Source organism: Lacerta agilis, chromosome 15 (assembly GCF_009819535.1).
Source record: "Lacerta agilis isolate rLacAgi1 chromosome 15, rLacAgi1.pri, whole genome shotgun sequence".
NCBI classification, from domain to species: Eukaryota; Metazoa; Chordata; class Lepidosauria; order Squamata; family Lacertidae; genus Lacerta; species Lacerta agilis.
Window position 1 is genome coordinate 38,565,806 of NC_046326.1, and position 19,547 is coordinate 38,585,352.

Sequence of the window (19,547 nt, forward strand, 5' to 3'; positions counted from 1 at the left end):
TTGGTGGGGCCCTGCGCCATTTCCCCCAATGGACCAGCCTCCGCTGCTCTGGTACTCAAGCTGAACTGAGGAATGCCTTGAATAACCTTCTTGTGTATAAAACACATAGTTTTTCATTATTTTGCTATTACCGGGCACAGCTAAATCTTATGGTAGAAACATGCTCCTTTGCCAGCAGCGATAACATCCCGGGATAACAAAGCAGAAGTGAATGCTGGTTCACAGCTTCTGTTCTTTCTTAGAGTGACTCATAACCTGAGTGGAGAAGAACATCACTTATTTAACCTTACGTGTACTCTCTGGTTTTCCCCATTCTAATGCATTTGGATTGATATGGATATATAAAATGGTAAAAGCAGGGGAGACGGATCTGTTGAGAGTGTGCTGAAGGCAGACTTGGGCAGGAGCGGGAGGCAGGCAGTTCAACTGAGCCACTAGCACAATCCAGTGGGAACACCTGCAAAAAACAGAGAAAGCCCCCCCCCCCTCTCATAATACTAGGACTCAGGTGCACCCAAGGAAGCTGGGTGGGATCAGGACAGACAGAAGCCAGCCCCTTTTCACTTAGTTCCCATTAAGAGGCAGTGATGGCTACCAATGTGGATGATCTTAAAATAGAAGTAGATTAATTTATTGAGGACAAGGCTATCAATGGCTACCAGCCATGATGGCTATGTTCTGCCACCACTGTCAGACAGTATGCCTCTGAATGCCAGTGGCCAGGAATCACAAGCAGGGAGAGTGTCGTTGTACTCAGGTCCTATGTTCAGGCTTCCCATTAAGGTATCTGGTTGGCCTCTATGAGAACAGGCTGCTGGATTAGAATGGCCACTGGCCTGATCCTGCAGATGCTTCTTACATTTTTATATTCCAGAGAATGGGAACTACACCAGAATAGAAGCCAGGCAGTTTCAATGCATTTTGGAAAGGCCTGTACAGAAGGACTTCCTAATGGATTGTTCCACGGGATAATTAGTCTATGAATGGTGCCATATTTCTTTCTTTGTTACATTCATACCCCACTTTCCCTCCCCTTTCAAGCCCTCCCCTTTCTACTCACAACAACCCTGTGAGGTAGCTGAAGATGAGAGACAGAGACAGACAGAGAATGAATGAATGAATGAATGATGTTCAGGCTCATCCAATTAGCTTTGTGACACACACACACACACACCCGGTCCTAATTCCTCAAGGGCTGAGGAATCTGGTGCCCTCCCAAAGTTGTTGAACTCCAGTTCACTTCAGCTCCAGCCAGCATGGCCTAGAGTCAGTGATTACAAGGGCTATATTCCAACCACTTTTGGAGGGCCACAGGTTCCCCACCCCTGCTCTAACCACAGCACCACAATGGCTCTCCATAAGGTGTTTCCATCCTAAGCATGAAAGCATCTCAAGCCTTCCCAGATTGTACAAACAGGCTTTCAGAGGAAGAAGTGCCTCTGTGTATGAGCCAAGCTCTGCTGAGACACCACAGCCCTCCTCTGTGCATCTGGGGTTACACAGTCCAGCTCTTTCTGGTACTGGGTGCAACCACAGAAAACCAGCACTTCTCTCTTTCTGACTTGCTGCACTTTTCTGACTTGCTACCCTTTCTGCATTGCTATCCTTTTTTTCCCTCAACGAACCGACATTTTAAATCTAGCCACCTGTTGCACTTTGCATTGCAGGATCCAGCCTGTTCGCTCTGAACCCGTTAGCATGCCGGGGTCGTCACGTCCAACTTCTGATCGCCGAGGAATTTCTACAGCGGCCGATGCTACCTCAGGTAGGGAACGTTCCTATGAATGGACATGCATGGTCTTCTCAAGGGTGCCTGTTATCAGTTGTGTGCTGACTTACTGCTCCTCAATCTTTTGTGGGTGTAGAGTGAACTTGGAAGAGTTGTTTCCTGCCCACCCACCCCCGTGTGAAAGAGAAGAAGCTTTGCTTTCACTGATGAATGAAGGTGTATGGTAGTGCAGGGATGAAGGTGAGACTGAGGCAGATGCTAGGAGCCATGTTTGTGACCATGTGACTGGAGTGGGCAAGACTCCCTGGGATGTCTTGATGGAATGCAGGAGCTGTGGCCGCCACCACAACTTATCAGGGCAGAATTAGCTCGGTCTGTTTTCCCCTTCAGGAGTAGTTGTCAACTTTTGGAAGCAGAATGAAAGCGGGGTTGGTTGTGATCAGCCAATACCTGACCGACTTAAATATAGAGCTTGGTTGGAAAAGAACAATGTCGTCTCCTTAAGTCTTATTTCATTTGATCTCTAAAGCAGAGGTGGCTGATCTGATGTTGTTAGACTGCTGCTCCCATTGTCCCTGAACATTGGCCATGCTGGCTGGGCTTGATGGGTGTTGTAGTTCAGCAGCACCTGGAGGGCTACACATTATGCACCCGTGCTATAAAGTTACTTCTACAAGATATGGAGAACAGATGGAATAGACAACATCTTTGCCTCTACTTCTTGTGTGTGTGTTTCCCCCTATCATTCTGAGACAGGGTCTCTCCAGCCATCCTTTCCTATTGTGCATTCATGATGATTTGTGCTTGTGACAGTTTCAGGGTTGGTTATATGCTGTCTCACCTTCAGTGTTGTTTGCAAACGACATCCTGTTTTGTTTCCAATCAGTGCATTACCTGTCACTTCCTGCTGAAATCCTGCAACTTTTTATACTGCAAATGCTTTGGGGGGGGTGTTGTTGTTTCTGGGGTGTCCCGCTTTTGTTGCAATAGGACAATAACATTGAGGAAGCATTGCGGAACAAATAAAGCAGAGTGATGTGTGGATGGTCCAGGATAAATCCACTGCTCATGTACTATTAATGTCTTAATGGCATGCTGCAGACTACACCCCCAAATAAACCACCAGTCTGGAGGGGCCCTTAGCCAGAAACCAGTTGTTAACAATTTGAGCACAATGCCTGTAGTTGTGTGAAGCAGAGAAATTATAATATGTATTTAAAACCGAGCTGTTGACCTCCTCCCATAGTAAATGTTGTGTTCTGTTCCCTCCCCTTTTTAATTTCTTAACCTGGTCCTAGCAACTCTTCTGTGGCTCAGTGCTGTGCTTGCTCTTCATGTCTTCCATAGTGTTATAAGCAAGATGCTCTCTGCCTGAATTTGGTCCCACTCTGCCCAGGTTCGGTGCATGAGAGAGCTTGTGGGATAGGTTAGCTTCCGTTATTTGTGGCAGCACCTTTACCATATTCATCCAGAGAGAAGGACAGCACAGCCTTACATTTTAATTCAGCTGTATAGCTTTCGAAGGGTTCAGCACCGCCGGATTTTCTCCAGCAAAATCTCTCACAAGTGGAGTTATTAAACACACAGCATTAGCAAAAACACTTGGGGCTTGAGGAGGATTTTAATCTTTAGTGATTCGGAAATCCCTGGAGACTGCTGATTGGATTGAGGTTTAAACTGTCAAAGGAAACTGAAACACATAGAGAAAATTGATTTGTGAAAGTTGTTTAAAGGGGAGTGGAGGGGGGGGCTCCCAATCCCCCCTCCTCTCTCTCTCTCTCTCTCCTTTCTATAGAAGCAAAGTTTTAATCCAGGCATCACACAAGCTGCCAAGTGTATTTATTGAAATGTTTTAATAATTACTTTTTAGTCTAGTGTTTTGAATCATGAATGGCCTAACCGTCTGGGCAGCTGCTCTAAGCCAGCAGCTCATGGGATAAGGTGCGAGTTACACAATGGGCATTGGTGTTGTTATAGTTCAGGGAGGAGGGACATCAGGCCCAGAGTCTGAATGCAGCCTCCCAGGATTTGGCCCCCAAGGCTCCCTCCAGGCCACACTTTTCACTGCCCCTTCTTGACAACCTTCTTCAGTCAGAACATTAGAAGAGCTCTGCAGCTGGATCAGGCCAAAGGGGGCCCATCTAGCCCAGCATCCTGTCCTCACAGTACCAACCCCATGGCCCCATGGGAAGCCCACAAGCAGAACCCGAGCTCTGCGACTGTGGTTTCTTGCAACTGGCATTCAGTCCTTTACCGCCACTGCCAGTTGCAATTTTCAAATGATTTATGTGCAGAAATGCCACTATTCCCTTGAGGATCTCTTGCACCACTTTCAAGCCTAGCTGGCTTCCCTTATTGTTGGAATATGCTTCATTTTAAGGTGCCTGAATTCCCCACCCCTTTAAAAAAAAAGCAGCGTAGGATGAAATTTGACATCCAAGACCCATGCTACAAAGCTGGATCTGCACATGCAACAGAAAGAAGGGAAAACTCACCACGAACCAGAGGCGTACCTAGGCTCTCTTACGCCCTTGGCAGGAGCTGTATTGACAACATCTCTTGCACCCTTAGCAGTCACCAGCTCCCTCCGCCTTTCTTCACAATTTTTGCCCCCCCCCCCTCGGTCTGTGTCCTTGGCAGGTGCCAACTGGGCTGACTCCTAGGTATGTCCCTGCCAAGAACCCTTTGGTATAGTCTCCTGATTCAGGGCTGGGGCACCGGTGGCCTTCTGGATATGGTTGGACTCTGACCCCCAGCCAGCATTGCCAGTGGTCATGGATGATGGGAGTTGGAATCCAATGACATCTGGAGGGCCAGTGCTCCAAGAAATAACATTCCCTTCTGTGTGGGAGAGATGGCGGAATACCTCTATTTAGAAGAGGCAGTTCCCTCTGAGTTAGGACAATGTCTTTTGGAGCAGAGGGTTCAAAACCTGCGGTCCTCCAGCCCAAGCCAGCATGACCAGTGCTCAGGGATGGTGGAAGCTGGATTCCAGCCATGTCCGGAAGGCCACACATTCCCCAGCTTTTTGAATATACTGAAATAATTGCATGATATGCCTCTGTTTACCACTGCCTGCATTCCCCCTTCCTCGGTTCAATGTCATGTCTAGGGCTTTGGGGGGGGGGGGAGTGGCCAAGATCCCATGGGAGAGGAGTTCTTCCTCATCCTCTCTGTTGCAGATGATCATTCACTCACCCAAAGCACCGTGGCTCAGTAGTAGAACATCTGCTTTGCTTGCAGAATGTCCCAGTTTCAATCCCCACATCTTCAGGACGCGTGCTTGAAACCCTGAAGAGTCGCTGCCAGTCAATAGGGCCTGACTCAGTATAAGGCAGCTTCCTGTGGTTCCCCCCCCCCCAAACCCTTGATGCTTACTAAAGGCAGCAATTGGTTAAGCAGAGCTTTGAATAGAAGCTTCTTGATTGCAAATGGCATTCCTCCACTGTGTAACATCGTGTTCTACTGTAAATATTCCAGCTTCCTGCTGAGATTGCCAAACGGACCTCCAAAAATGGCACTGTGTTCTTTGCAATGACCAATTTATTGGAAAATGTGTTGTGTCCCCGCCACACACACTTCTTTATTCTATTTGTAAAGGTTTGTGGAGGGTTAATAGGTCATAAATTTTTACTACCCATCCCAAACCAGGAAGTGATTCTTCTCTTATGGCCCGTTGCGTCCTGAGTCTCTTGCGCTCTTCTAAAGATGCTTATCTGGCTCTTTGATTGCCTGTTGCTTGGAGATACGGCTCCAGTGGCGCCTTCCCTTATCAAGGCCCATCGCTTGGTCTTCCCATCAGAAAGTTGCAAGTGTGTGTTTTTCATCTTTAATTGATCTTACAGCACATTTTATAGCCCTCGCTTTTCCCTCCCCCCCCCCCACCAGCATGGAGGACAGTTCTTTCCTTTGTGTGAGATGTGATGGTGGCATAACTGATTCTAGGGGGGTAGCTAAGAGGTTTTTTTAAAATAATAATAATAATAATAATAATAATAATAATAAAGTAGCTGCTGAATTATGAATATGGATATGCATGTAGAGCAGACCCTGCACTGGAACACTGAAGGGGAATTGGACAAATGAGCCAAGGCAATGCTTCACGAACATCTGGCAGCGCTCTTGCATCCTGGCCCCAACCCTTTAAAAGGTTTATTTTCAAAGTATGTAAGATGAAAGACAACCCGCCTGCAGAGGAACCCCTTTCCCAGAGGGTCACTGTTCTGAGCAGGTTCCAGGTCTGAAATGGACTTATCAGCCCCACCCCAGTTATGTCGAGGACTTGACTCTCGCTTTCCCAATTGTGGGCAGGAGTGGACAGCTGGATCCTGGAGCTGCCATTTAAATTTCCTATGATGCCTTACAGCAGAGCTTTCCAAACTCTGTGCTGCGACACATTAGTGTGTTGGCTGCAGTGTAGGTGCGTCGCGCGAACGCTCCCTGCACTACTCCCGGGACTGGAAAGGGGTTAGATTAACCTCTGGTTTGCCAGTAAAACTGAATGACTGTGTCATGAAATGATGCTTGTCTAAAACGTGTGTCACCACCATGAAAAGTTAGGGAAGCTCTGCCTTACAGTGACACACTACATAGAGGGTATTAGGGAAAATTAACATTGTGGCTTCTAGAGCCTGCCGCTTTCTTTAAAAAAAGGAGAGGGGAACCAGGGCAAATACCGGCAGCGCTACCCAACTAGGTTTCACTCAGAGTTGGCCTGTTGAAGTTAATGGACCTAACTTATCCATGCTCATTAAATTCAGCGGGTCTACTGTGCATCAAACCTTGTTGAATGGAACTCTGTTGCCCCAGCAGCTGGGCAGGTGTGGCTTGAAACAAGCAGAAGCAGAGCAAGAAATGAAGTAGTGCATGGGTGGGGGAACCTCGGCCACAGGGGGTGAATGCAGCCCTCCAAGTGTCTCTATCTGGCCCTCAGGGCACCCTCCATGTACCCTTCCCAGCCACGCCTCCTCTTGGAGGTGGAGAGAGGTTGTTGCTCTCAAGTGTTGCTTGTGGGCTTCCCATAGGCAACTGGTTGGCCAATCTGAAAATAGGATGCTGGACTTGCTGGGCCCCTTTTGGCCTTATCCAGAAGGGCTCTTCTAAGCTGACAAATACCTGTATTGATTGTAGCTGTCAAGCCTGGTGCCTAGCTTTGCCACAGGGTCTGACTCCAACATAGGGAGGAGATGGCCAAATGGGCCTGAGACAAGGAGAAGTGACCACAGATAGGCTGGGTGTCATATATGGGATCAGGCAGGGCAAGGCAAGGCACAGCCACAAAGTCTGCTTGGCTCCTCCATGTGAGAAGTCACTCAGCCTGAAGAACTGGCTTGGCTGGAAAGTTTGTCTAGAAACCTGTCATTCCTCGATTGGTTTTTGATCTCTTGTTTTGCACACAAAAGGTCCCAGGTTCAGTTCCTAGGCTCTGCAGGTCAGGTTTCTCCTGTCTGAGACCATGTAGACACTGATTCTACTAGAGGGACCAACGGTCTGACCCTGCTTCCTGTGCCCTTTAGCCACAAACCCTAGTCTGGTTTGCTGAGGGACCAAAGTGCCAATAGCACAGCGGGGTAAGATGCTGGAGACCCTGGTTCAAAATACAAGCACACACATCAGTACCTCATAGTAATTTCAAGGTTAACTCAGCCTTGAATCTTAGATGCTCAGATTTATGAATGCCAGTTGCTGGAAACCACAGGAAAGGGAAACGTCCTGCTTGTGGGCTTCCCACAGGCATCCAGGTGGCCAATGTGAGAACAGGACTTTGGACTGGGTGGGCCTTCTTATGTTCTCATGCATGGATTCCACCATTAGATAGAACACAAGGTGGGCTATGCACACACACATAACATGTCTTTGAAGGGGTGTGCCACGTGTCACCTGCCTTGTTGCATTGTGAAATCTAGCTGTGCAAACAGTCCCGTCTGTCAAGTCTGTATAAACAAACACTGCGCTAGTAAAAGCACTCAACTGGCGGACTGGTGACAGCCTTCAAAGGGCTCGGCATTCGACATCTTGCTATTTAAAGGCCTAGCCTCACGGGCAGAATTTCAGAAATGATGGGAGCTGCCAGGCACTGCAGTTTTGCATTATGATAATATTGACATTGCAGCTGGAGTTGGGGCAGGTGGCGGTGGTGGTGAGAGGAAGAATGGCTCTTGCAAAATGTATAAGCTAGTGACATCAACCTGTTTGGCCCACATTGGTGATTCAGAACATGCGGACGGTTTAACTGCCTCTGGAGACCGAGGCTACAGCAAGAGACTCCTAAAGGTTTTTGCGTGGTGTCTAGAGAGCAAGGGTTGCAAACCCATTGCCCTCCAGATGTTGGGACTCCAACTCCCATCAGCCCCTTCCAGCATGGCCAAAGGTCAGGGGTGATGGGAATTGTAGTCTAGCAACGTCTGCCAGGTCCTGGGCAGTAGCAGGGTTTGTGCAGCTGGGTGGCAGAGGATTCTGGGAAGTGTAAGGGGACCCACTTGGGTGTGCCTCACAGGGAGTCTGTGCAGACCCAACACTCTGCTCATCCCAAGGGACAGTTGGTACTATTCAGACAGCCTGTCTTTCAGGCCAGCTTGACTGTTCTTACTGGGAAACTCCCAAGGAGCCACAGGGTACCCTAGAACACAGCTGAGAAGCTAGTAAGAAGGTAAGAAAAGCCCTGCTGGATCAGGCAACTGGCCTATATTGTTTCCAGCAACTGGTATTCAGAGACATACAGCCTCCAAGAGTGGAGGAAGAACATCTGCACCATGGATGCTAGCTATTGATAACCTTATCCTTCATGAATTTGTCCAATCCTTTTTTTAAGTCATCCAAGTTGGTGGCCTTCACTGCCTCTCGTAGGAAGAAATTCCATACTTTGTGCATCATGAGAAGAAATCCTTCTATTCTGAATAACACCAAAATATTCATATAGATTAATTCTCTGTCACTCTCTATCACACACACACACACAGAGAGAGAGAGAGAGAGAGAGAGGGAGAGGGAGAGAGAGAGAGAGAGAGAGAGAAGATATAGTTGGCCAAAATGATGGTCCAAGATATGAGTGGAGGGGACAAAAGGCTTCTTAGGATTTTGTCCTCCTGAAACACAGTGGCAGCTCTGAAGTTGTGTGTATGCGTAGGAGGAGCCTTGGATTTCCTAGGGTCATGAGGCAGGGCTCAATTTGTGGACGGCAGAATCAAGAGTCAGCAGCTCGGCGCCACGGCTGTCCCCTGCTTGGCTCGAAATGTTGTTATGGCCCTGGATAAGTGACAGAAGCGATAGCATCAAAAATGTACACTAGTAAAATCTTGTTAAGGAAACGCCACCGTTGGGGGGGCAAGGGGTGGGTGAAGGAAATAGCCCTTGGAGGTGATCACAAAGCAAGAAAATTGGTACTGGGGGAAGCAGAGTGTTCTGATGCATTTGGGTGCTTCAGGACAATAAATTAAATTCTGCCACTTAATGTGGTGATCGCAAAGCAACCCCAAACCGTGCATGGGTAATGGAAATGCGCGCAAAGATTATGCGGGGCATTTCTGTATCCTTAAGGAGGTAAATGTGAGCTGTTGTTGGAGGGGAGGTTGCCTGCATTAAATCAGGGAGGGATGGTGGCCTTTTGAGGGGGGGGGGATTCAGCTTTAAATGGAAGATTAATGTACACTAGGGGAAGTATATCCCCCGGAGGAAGGAGAGGCACGGAAATTCCAGATGCTGTTCCAGATTGACAAAGACAAAATGCCAGGTTTCCAAATTTAGGATTTTACTAAAAGAGAGAGAGAGAGAGAGAGAGAGAGAGAGAGGAGGTCATGGGAGTCACTGCAGTTGTATGTGTGTTCTGTTAAGTTCACAGTAATTTTGTTGTTGTTGTTGATCTAAATGTTTCTATAATGCTTTAAAGCAGTGGCTCCAGGGAATCCTTTCCACACTGATCTATGGCTGAGGAATTATTCTGCCTTTGTTTCACAGCTCTGTGCTGCAAAGGGCTTTGGGAAGTGTCCCAGGGTGCACACTCCAATCACAGAGGGTGGTTGGCTAGCCGGCTGAGCCACCCTGTTGAGCTGTTCTGCATGGGTCTGCCCTACAACCAGCCCAGGACTCTCTTCTTGCAGGAGGAAGTCAGTAATAGAGGGCAAACTGTCTTTCACTGACATTCCTCCTACCTTGCTGACCTGCGCACATTGAGGGAGCCACTGAGGATGTTAGGAGTAGGAGAATCTGGCAATCTCATTTTCTTGCATTTTCCTACTCTTCAGTTCAGTCCCCCACATTTCCACATCAGCTGGTGAGGTTGACTAACAAAAGAGAAATGTCAAATTATTATAGCAAAACATTTCTTCTTCCGCCTTCATCAGTTGCTCTGATAAAAAATGATGTTTCCAAAATTTATTTATTGTATTCATTAAAGTTATATATCACCCTTCACCCAAAGATCTCAGGGCGGTTCTCAAGATGAAAATATAGAATAAAAGCACAAATAAATAGTTAGAACAAAAACAAACCAATAACACCCCCCTCCCACAAACACTTTTAAGAGAAGTTGAAGGGGAACATTTTCGCTTGGCTTAGGCGTCAGACGAACCTCCCTGGGGATTGTTATACAGCTTTTAGGATTGGATGCAGTGGCTGGAGCTGATGGGAGTTGTAGTCCAGAACATCTGGAGGGCACCACGTTGCTGAAGGCTGAGATAATAGTTTGCCTGCAGCTGCCTAGTACAGTGGAACCTCGTGTTACGGATGGAATCTGTTCCGGAGGCCCGTCCGTAACACGGAACTGACGCAAGCCGAAGCGCCGTGTCTGCGCATGTGCGTGGCGTAATTTAGCGCTTCTGCGCATGCATGAAGCATGATTTAGTGTGAGCGGCGAAACCTGGAAGTAACCCGTTCCGGTACTTCCGGGTTGCCGCGGGACACAACACAAAAACACACAACCTAAAGTGGACACGACATGAGGTATGACTGTAAATTCCTATGCTGTGTGCATGGGATTGTGGGCACGCGCAGAGGCAAACAGCTGCCATGGCCACTCACATTATGGAAGTGGATATGATAATGAGCTCGATTTGCACACTTTATTCTCGTTGCAAGTTTTGAACTCCTTTGGGATCAAATCTGGAATGGAAAAATGAACAGAGAATCAACGAGTCATACATTAGCACAGCCCTCCAGACATTATGGACTCCTCTCATCATCCCTGACTGTTGGCCACACTGGCTGGGGCTGATGGGAGTTGGAGTCCAACAGCATCAGGACAGTGCCAGCTTGGAGAAAGCTGCACTAGAGGAATTCTATGTAAGGTCAGGCTGAGGCATATGTAGCCAAAAGGCAAGGCAAAATCATTGGGGAAAGCAGCAGGCCAATATCAGTTTCCAGAAAGGCAGCCCAGGTGGGTAAGGTGAGAAAGGAGCAGGAAGCAAAGACTGACCAGGCTGGAGAACAAGGGGAAAGCTTGCAGAGTCAAGAGAGTGTAGCAGGGAGAGGCAGGGGCAGAGTGAGGAACAAAGCCTGTGAGCTTTGTTCGGTGCTTTCATGCACAGACTGAGGTCTGATCTGTATGTTCAGCAGAATGAGGTGGTGGAGTGGTTTGTACCATTTCAAACACAGGGGTGGGAGATGTCATTTTCAAATACCATAACTATGAATAACAAAAGGGATGTGGATTCCTGCCTGTCCCTTGCTGTGCTGTTTTTCCTTTTGCAACAAAAGCCTCTCTCTTTTGTGGCACAGCATGTGGTGGGGGAGATGATTCTAGCATTTTCAGTCTGGTCCCAGTTTGCCACCTCAAGTCTCAGCCCACCTGTTCCCCACCTAAATTCTCTGGCGTGTGTGGACCAGGCCAAAGATGGCAGACAGGCAGAGGGTGTTACACAGATACATACCCACCAGCATTTCTCTGATGAAAATAGGGACATCCTACATCATCATCATACCCCACCCATATGACTGGGTTGCCCCAGGTACTCTGAGCGGCTTCCAACCTATATAAAAACATAATAAAACATTAAACATAAAAAACTTCCATATGCAGGGATGCCTTCTGAAGGCTGTATAGTTACTTATCTCCTTGGCTCAGGGGTCACATATCTCCATACCCTCCATACCCTATTTCTCTGATGAAAATAGGGACGTCCTAAGGAAGAGTAGGACATTCTGGGATCAAATTAGAAACCAGGACAGCTTCTATAAATCCAGGACCGTCCCTTGAAAATGGGGACACTTGGAGGGTGTGTGGATTAAGGGAAGGGAAGGGGTTGGTTCCACTGGACAGGAAGTGGAAGATGTATGTAGGGGACAGGAAAAGGCAGGCACCAATCGCAGGGGGAGCTGTGGAGCAAAAGCTGACATCATAACACAGTGATGCACCTGCAAAGAGACAGAACTCGCTGCACGTTTTTGGCCCAGCTCCCCAAAGGTCTGTGATTCAGGCCTATCAGTGGCCAATGGACACAGCCCTATGGGCCAGACTGGAGGCTGCACTGCTTTCTGGGTCCATCTATCTCTCTCTGTCGCTGTCTCTCAGTTTCACGAACACCTCTTGCCTGCATCAGCGCATTCAGCTTCCCTTTCCCTCTCAGGCACCATCAAATATTTATCCCCAAACGTTGTAGAGTCACTTGAAGTGCTGCCCAGGAGCCGCAGAGCGCAGCTCTACTCAGGTAGCAGAGATGTGTGAATGCAGCCAGCCGATGGGAGCTGGCAGCGTTGGGGAATTCCCGCGCGGCCCTTATCGCCGCCGGCAACTGCTTGACAGGCCCGAACGGCCACCGGTTTCCTATTACTGGCGTTGAGAGGGCCAGGGGAGGCCTGCCGTCGCGAATAAGTAGGCTGCGCTCGTAAGAGCCGCTGCCCGCAGGGTCCTGGTTGGCTGCAGGGATGTGTAATTAAGATGCCCTGAAATCCTTCACCTGAACCAGTAATTACCTGGATGGTATCAAGGAGGGTGGTTGTTGCAGACAGTGGCTTCATTCAGGCGACATGGAGCTAATCTAAGAAACAGTGACCGGGGGAGGGAGGGGATCTGACCCATTCCCCATCGCGCGCCCCTCGGCTGTTCACAATAATGGAAATTCTTGAATTTGTTTGAGTGTCTGGAGGGAACTAAAGAGGGTCAAAATGCAGCAGGCCTGGTTTTCAGTCTAGTTAAAGCAGGAGTGGGAAACCTTTTGCAAACTGAGGGCCACATTCCCTTCTGGGCAAGCTTGTGAGGGCCATATACTAGCGATGGGCAGTGTCAGAGGCCAAAGTGGGGTTTGTCTTTGTACGGTGGGCTCATTTCCTACACATATTCCTGCATCCCTCACTCTCCTCCACCCACCCAGGCAAGTAAAAGGCATGGCCAGAGTTCAAGGACACATTCCAGCCAGGCACGAACACTGTCAGTGAGGGGTGTGGCCTGGGGAGGGATGTGGTGTGGGGAGAGTCCCAAGGCCCAGGCAGAAAGTCTTGGGGTCTGCATGTTACCCTCGGGCCTGGGGCTTACCACCCCTGAGTTAAGGTTCTCAAGGCTGCTGCCCGTCAGCATTGACATTCCTGGGCCATCTTTGCAGCATTCATTCACAAGGTAGGTCCATCGCTGAGCAGCAAAGCACCTTCTTCGCATGCAGGAGTTCCCAGGTTCCATCTCTATTATCTCCAGCTCAAAGTTGCATTGCTAGGGAAGACTTCAGCCTGAGAACGGCTTTTGGAAATGTCAGCTGGTCGAAAATATGGCTGCCAGTTTCTTGATGGGGTTTAGGTGGTCAGCATTGCTGATATCAGCTCCACTGGTTTGCCAGCATATCTCCCCAAATCCAATTTAAGGTGTTGCCTTTAATTTTTAAAACCTTAGTTAAGCTTCATTTGCAGACTTAGAAAACAGCAGCAGCTTTAACCAATACCAACCACTCGCTTGACTGACTTCCATTCCTGACCACAAACAAACTTGCAAACTGCAGCAGTGCCCACTTCCTTTTCTCTTTTCATTGGAATTCTCTGACTTGCTTTCTTGCAAGTCTCCACCTATTTAGGTTAGGAGAAAGTGGGGCGCTCAGCAGGAACACCACTTCTGTCTTTGCTTAGCTTGCTTTATCTCTCCAATTACAAGAGGCGAGGAAATCAATATTCTGCAGGCTTTAAATCATCTTGAAATTGGAAGAAAGCGAGCAACACATGCAAACATTTAGGGTTGTGCAGCAAACAGGGCCTAGTTGCGCCGGTCCTCAGTGTCTCCCCACTTGCCGCCAGCCCTGACGTCGCTGTCTCTGTGATTGATGTTTTGACCAGTTAATGGGGCTCAGAAGTTAATGGCACAGGGAGCCCCAGATTGGGTATATTATTATTATTATCATTATTCACATAAGCATCATAAGAAGGTGTGCTGCACAAGAAAATGTCGTTGTTCTCATCCAGGAGTGGCAGGAAGTTGATGAGAGACAATTTTTAAAGCTCCAGTTTGGACAAAACATCCCAAGAAATTTCAAGGGAAGCCAAAGTGTGAGGGGGAGAGTGTTTAGATAAGACTAACTGTCTGATCTTGGCAGAGTTTTGCACCAGGATATTGGGTGCCAAGAGAGGAGCAGGCTAAGAAAGGTGTGAGGAACCTTTGGCCCTTCGGATGTTTCTGAACTGCAGCTCCCATCATCTCTGGCCATTGGACATGCTTGCTTGGGCTGATGGGAGTTGTAGTTCAGCACTAAGAACACAAGAAAATGAGAACATAAAATACTCTGGATCAGACCAGAGGCCCATTGAGTCCAACATCCTGTTTTCAGTGGCCAACCAGATTCCTCTGGGAAGCCTGAAAGTAGGACCTGAGTGCAACAGCATTTTCCCCATTTGCATTTCCCAGCAACTGGCATTCAGACACATACTGCCTCTGACAGTGGAGGTAGAGCATGGCTGTCAGCCCACAGGGTATAAACAGAACATTGGTCCAGAAGAGGCAAGTTCCAGTTCCCAGGAAAGCAGATTCATCATGTGAGCCTAGGCTGAGGCTAAGGAGCCCTTGCTCATTTACCTGATGCTTGGGGGCATAGGCCTGTTCATCTGAAATGCAATGTGCGTTGTCAGTGCAACCAAATACTACTGTCTGAAAGACTGCCTATCAACCCTCCCCAAGTGTTAAGATCAGCAGAGGGGAGGGACCCTCTTGGTAGTTCAGAAATATGGAGGTGGAGGTTGCCAGGGTGAAGGCATTATCTGTGGCAGCCCCTAAGTTGAGGAATGACCTTCCCAAAGAGGTGTGTCTGGCTTCTTCACTGTCTAAAGGTAAAGGTAAAGGGACCCCTGATCATTAGGTCCAGTCGCGGACGACTCTGGGGTTGCGGCGCTCATCTTGCTTTACTGGCCGAGGGAGCCGGCGTACAGCTTCCAGGTCATGTGGCCGGCATGACTAAGCCGCTTCTGGTGAACCAGAGCAGCACACAGAAATACCGTTTACCTTCCCGCTGGAGCGGTCCCTATTTATCTACTTGCACTTTGACGTGCTTTCGAACTGCTAGGTTGGCAGGAGCAGGGACCTAGCAACGGGAGCTCACCCCGTCGCGGGGATTCAAACTGCCGACCTTCTGATCAGCAAGCCCTAGGCTCTGTGGTTTAACCCACAGCGTATCAAATGCTGAAGACACAGCTCTTGACGCTGAGCTTTGCCAAATGAGATGTGTTGTTTTGGGACTCACCCTATTCCTATGGCTGTGGTTTGTTTTCACTGTGTTAAAATCTGGATTTTAAATTGCTGTTAGCTGCCCTGGGACCTGGTGATGAAGAGCAGCTAATCATCATCATCATCATCACCACATTCAGGATGGCATGCCTCTAAGTGAATACATCCTTTTTATGGCGCTGTTGGATCCATGGTTCCCATTGTTCCAAAGGAGGCCAAGCTCTGCCTCTGTTGGTGTCAGATGAAAACCTGAGTGAGCTGTGTTTTGAAAAATATCTTAACTCTTAATGGAAGGTTATCGTTCTCCCTCCCCCTGTTCCTTAACCAAAGGAAATCCTTTGGAAACAGAACCTCTAATCAAGGGGTCACTCCAAAGCAGTAACATGAGGCATGACCCCAAGGCATTCACTGCCTTTTGGATGCACGCTCAGGCCTCCTTCTTTTTCACTTTGGTGTTTTTTTCTAATTTCACTTCCTCCTTTCGCTTTCTTTCTTTTTTAAAAAAGTAGATTACCTCTGTTGGCTATGTATGAGGTGGTGGCAGAGGTGTATCTAGGGTCCCTTGTGCCCTTGGCAAGGAACTGCGTTCCCCTCTCTCCCTTCCCCCCCCCCCCAATCATGTTACCACAAGAGCCCCATTATTTGTCTAAAAATTACTGCTAAAGTGAAATTGGTTAGTTTTGGTTTAGTTGTGCATGCTTTAATTCCATTGAGTAAATGCTCCATGTGGATGTGAAGGTTTGTTGGGGGCTGGTGTGTCCCAGCATGGGGTTCTGTGGCTGAATTCAGGCTAGAAACGCAGCCTAGAGGGTATCCTTGATCCACTGTCTCTCATCTGCCTGGTTTGCTGAACCAGGGTGCCGAAGGCACAGGAGGAAAGGCAGCAGAGAACTGCCCTGAGCTTAGACTCTTTCTTAACACCTCACAGCCAATCTGCCCCAATAAGCAGGTACATGGTTGCCGCCTTCTTTGCAAGCAATCAAACTTGTAATGTTTACATGGGCACAATCCGTTCGATAGCACCAAGGCTGCCATCCTAGCCCCATTAAATTCATTTACTTCTGAGTAGGCACGGCTAGAAATGCACTTTAACTCCTTAGCAACCAATCCCTATCCATACTTAGTGGGTAAAGCAACTCTCTCCGGGTTCAACGGGGCAAATTCTCAACAGCACTGACAACTTAACTAGGCCACAGCAATGAGCCTATAGCAGGTTGTGAGATGTTACACTGAAAGTTGGGAGAGCCCTGGGGTGGCATGAACCAGAGAGGTGCCTGGGTGGCAGCAGTGCCATCACCCCCTTGGCTCTCCCGTCACCCTCAGGCCACCTCCCTTGACGGTTACCTGTGGAATTAGTGGCCACAGGACATGCCTCCCAGGGGCACCAAGCAGCAGCATGGATTTTTTTTGGGGGGGGGTTGTCTGTGCCCCCAGTGGTGGCCAGTTTCACCAACCAAATTAGAAATAAAGGCTATAATTTAAATAGAAATGCAATACATCTCACCTTAGTGTGGAACAAGGCTGTGACCAGGTGAGCTGTATGCGTCTATTCAGTGATTCTTGCACAAGGACTTGGACCATGGGTGGGCAAACTAAGGCCCGGGGGTCGGATCTGGCCCAATCGCCTTCTAAATCCGGCCCACGGGCAGCCCGGGAATCAGCATGCTTTTACACGAGTAGAATGTGTCCTTTTATTTAAAATGCATCTCTGGGTTATTTGTGGGGCATAGGAATTCGTTCATTTCCCCCAAAAAAATATAGTCCGGCCCCCTACAAGGTCTGAGGGGCAGTGGACTGGCACCCTGCTGAAAAAGTTTGCTGACCCCTGGCTTGGGTGGTACATATCACTTTAAATAGAAAACTCCTTCAATAAGAGGACTGTCCCTTAGAAAGTAGAACACATGCCTCTCCCCCAGCTCTGCCTGGAGAATTCCTGCCAGTCAGAGTAGACATTAAAGGGCTAAATGGACGATGTGATGTGTCTCCGTAAAAAGCGGCACCGCTGCCTGCCTGCAGATGCGTCTTCTTTCTTTCCTTCATGTTGAAACCTTTGCTCTCATCACGTAAGCTTCGTGAAGAAGCATGGACTACAAAACCCTCGTCTAGGCCCCAGAAGGTATTATCTCACTTGCTCTGCATTTCTTACAAAGATTTGCTCTTACAGATATTTGAAAGTCTGTTTCACGGTGCATAAACTGGAACCGCAAATAACCTTGTCCTTTTGTGGTTGGGTGTATATGTGTGTTTTCCTTTCACAGTGTCATGTTGCCTTTGTGGGTATCCGTGGTTTAGCTTGACGGATAGGAAAGAAGGCAGAAGCTTGCACGATAATTCTGCCGTGAGCCTTCTATATTAGCGATGCTACACATTTTATTAGAAATGCATTGGGGTAAGCCCAATCTGCTATGGATCTTTACAGCAGAGATCAGACCATCTCCCCAGGCAATGATCCAGTTGAACTGGAAGCCTACCAAATCCGAACTTCAGTGCATTCTTGTGCACTTTTTTACATTGCAATGGCTCTTTGAAACCAGTCCCATCTTAAGGAGATCCCTATTTGCCAAAGGGGGTAGTCTTTTTAGCGCTTGCGAGGGCTGAATTTGCTATATCAAATCACTTCCATGTGCCAAGCGTTGTGGGGAATTGAACTGGGAACCTTGCAGATCAGGTTGCTGATTCCCTGCTGCCTGCACCACAAGGGGGCACTGCCTGGTGGAGCAAGGAACTACAGTTGTTAGTCTGGGGTACCCTGGTTTGGCAAGTCATGTGACGCAAGGAAGGCCAATCCCATGCCACAGACTGATATGAAACCCACATCCCTGCTGCTCTGGCCACCTTGCTGTTGGAAGCATTTAAACAAGACTAACAAACATTTAGTACAAAACCCTGGAAGATGCGGTACTGTGAATTTATCTCCAGGTTCTCTGTCAGTTCACAAAGCTAGTCCTGCCAGCTTTTCGGGGTGCGGTGATGATAGTGGCGATAACAACAAATCTCTGAGGTCACAAATGGTGCTTGTTTGATTGTGAGTAATAAATAATACAGAATGGAGATATTTTCTTGTCCAGAGAAGAAGTGAAGAAAGTTCGTCTAGCTTTTGACACCTGCCTGCTCACTTTTTGTTTGATCGTAGCCATTGTTAACTGCTTGGCGTAGATAAGGTTTGAGGTTAAGAGAGGTGGGTAGTTTTGATTCTAATTAGATGTGATGCCCCGATCTTCCTTTGTGGATAATCACAGAAGCTGGGGGTCCTCAGAAGGACTCCTGAAGAAATATTAATTGTGGTGAAGATAAAAAGAGTTTGCAATGGCTTCCAAGGGATCCCCTGCATCCTGCCATCTCCACCTTAGGTTTTTTTGCATTGTGGATATAAAAATCTTTGTAATGCCATCTGGAGACTCTGTTGATGTTTTCTTTTTCTTTTTTGCTCAGTAAACGCCGGCTCCCTTGGCCTATAGAGCGAGATGAGCGCCGCAACCCCAGAGTCGGACACGACTGGACCTAATGGTCAGGGGTCCTTTACCTATCTCAACAGAGGGCCTAGTCCCAGGAGGATGGAGATGGGCTGCAGTTGTTCCATTGGAAAGGAAAGGTGCTCGGCGTATGGTCAAAAGCACTGTTCTCTTACATTTCACCGGTGGAGAGGGGTAGCTGTGTGACTCTGTTGTAGGGAAGGGTATACTTTGTGGCAGCTTAAGCAGTTTCCAGATTTATCAGGACATAATCTTTTGTGCATTTAAGCCCACATCATCTTTTCCTCAACGTGAAATCTTAGTTGGCAGGTATACGAAGGAGAAAAAGGTCAGGTGGGAGTTATGTGACAATAAGGCGCAAAAATCACAGCTAGTGATAATTAGAGCTTGAACACACATTAAGTAGGGACCCCTATAACCTTTTACAATTCAGCCCTGCTGGATCATCAAGTCCAGTGCTGTCCTTCCACTTCACAAAAGTGCTAGAAGAAGCTCACAAGAGGGGCTGAAGTGCTACAGAGCTGTGACCCCCTTATTGTGAGGAGGACCCATGGAATATAAACTGGGGTGGGGCAAAAGGTTGCTTTATTTTTGTACCCCCTGGGGCGGGTTAGTTGTGACCCTCAAATGTGATGGGTGGTTGAAACAGAGCCCTAGGTAGGTATTCTCCTTAAAATTCAAGTGAAACTTAATATCGGATAACTTGAATGGGGGAAGGAGG

General features: G+C 48.1%; 1 protein-coding gene across 1 annotated transcript in view; it reads left to right on the top strand.

The window, feature by feature from the left end:
* Nucleotides 1-19,547, top strand: part of BCAS3 (BCAS3 microtubule associated cell migration factor) — a 455,244-nt gene that overhangs the window by 237,743 nt on the left and 197,954 nt on the right. Inside the window, 1 exon segment of the mRNA XM_033171393.1 lies at nt 1,668-1,765. Coding sequence (XP_033027284.1) covers nt 1,668-1,765 — 98 coding nt within the window.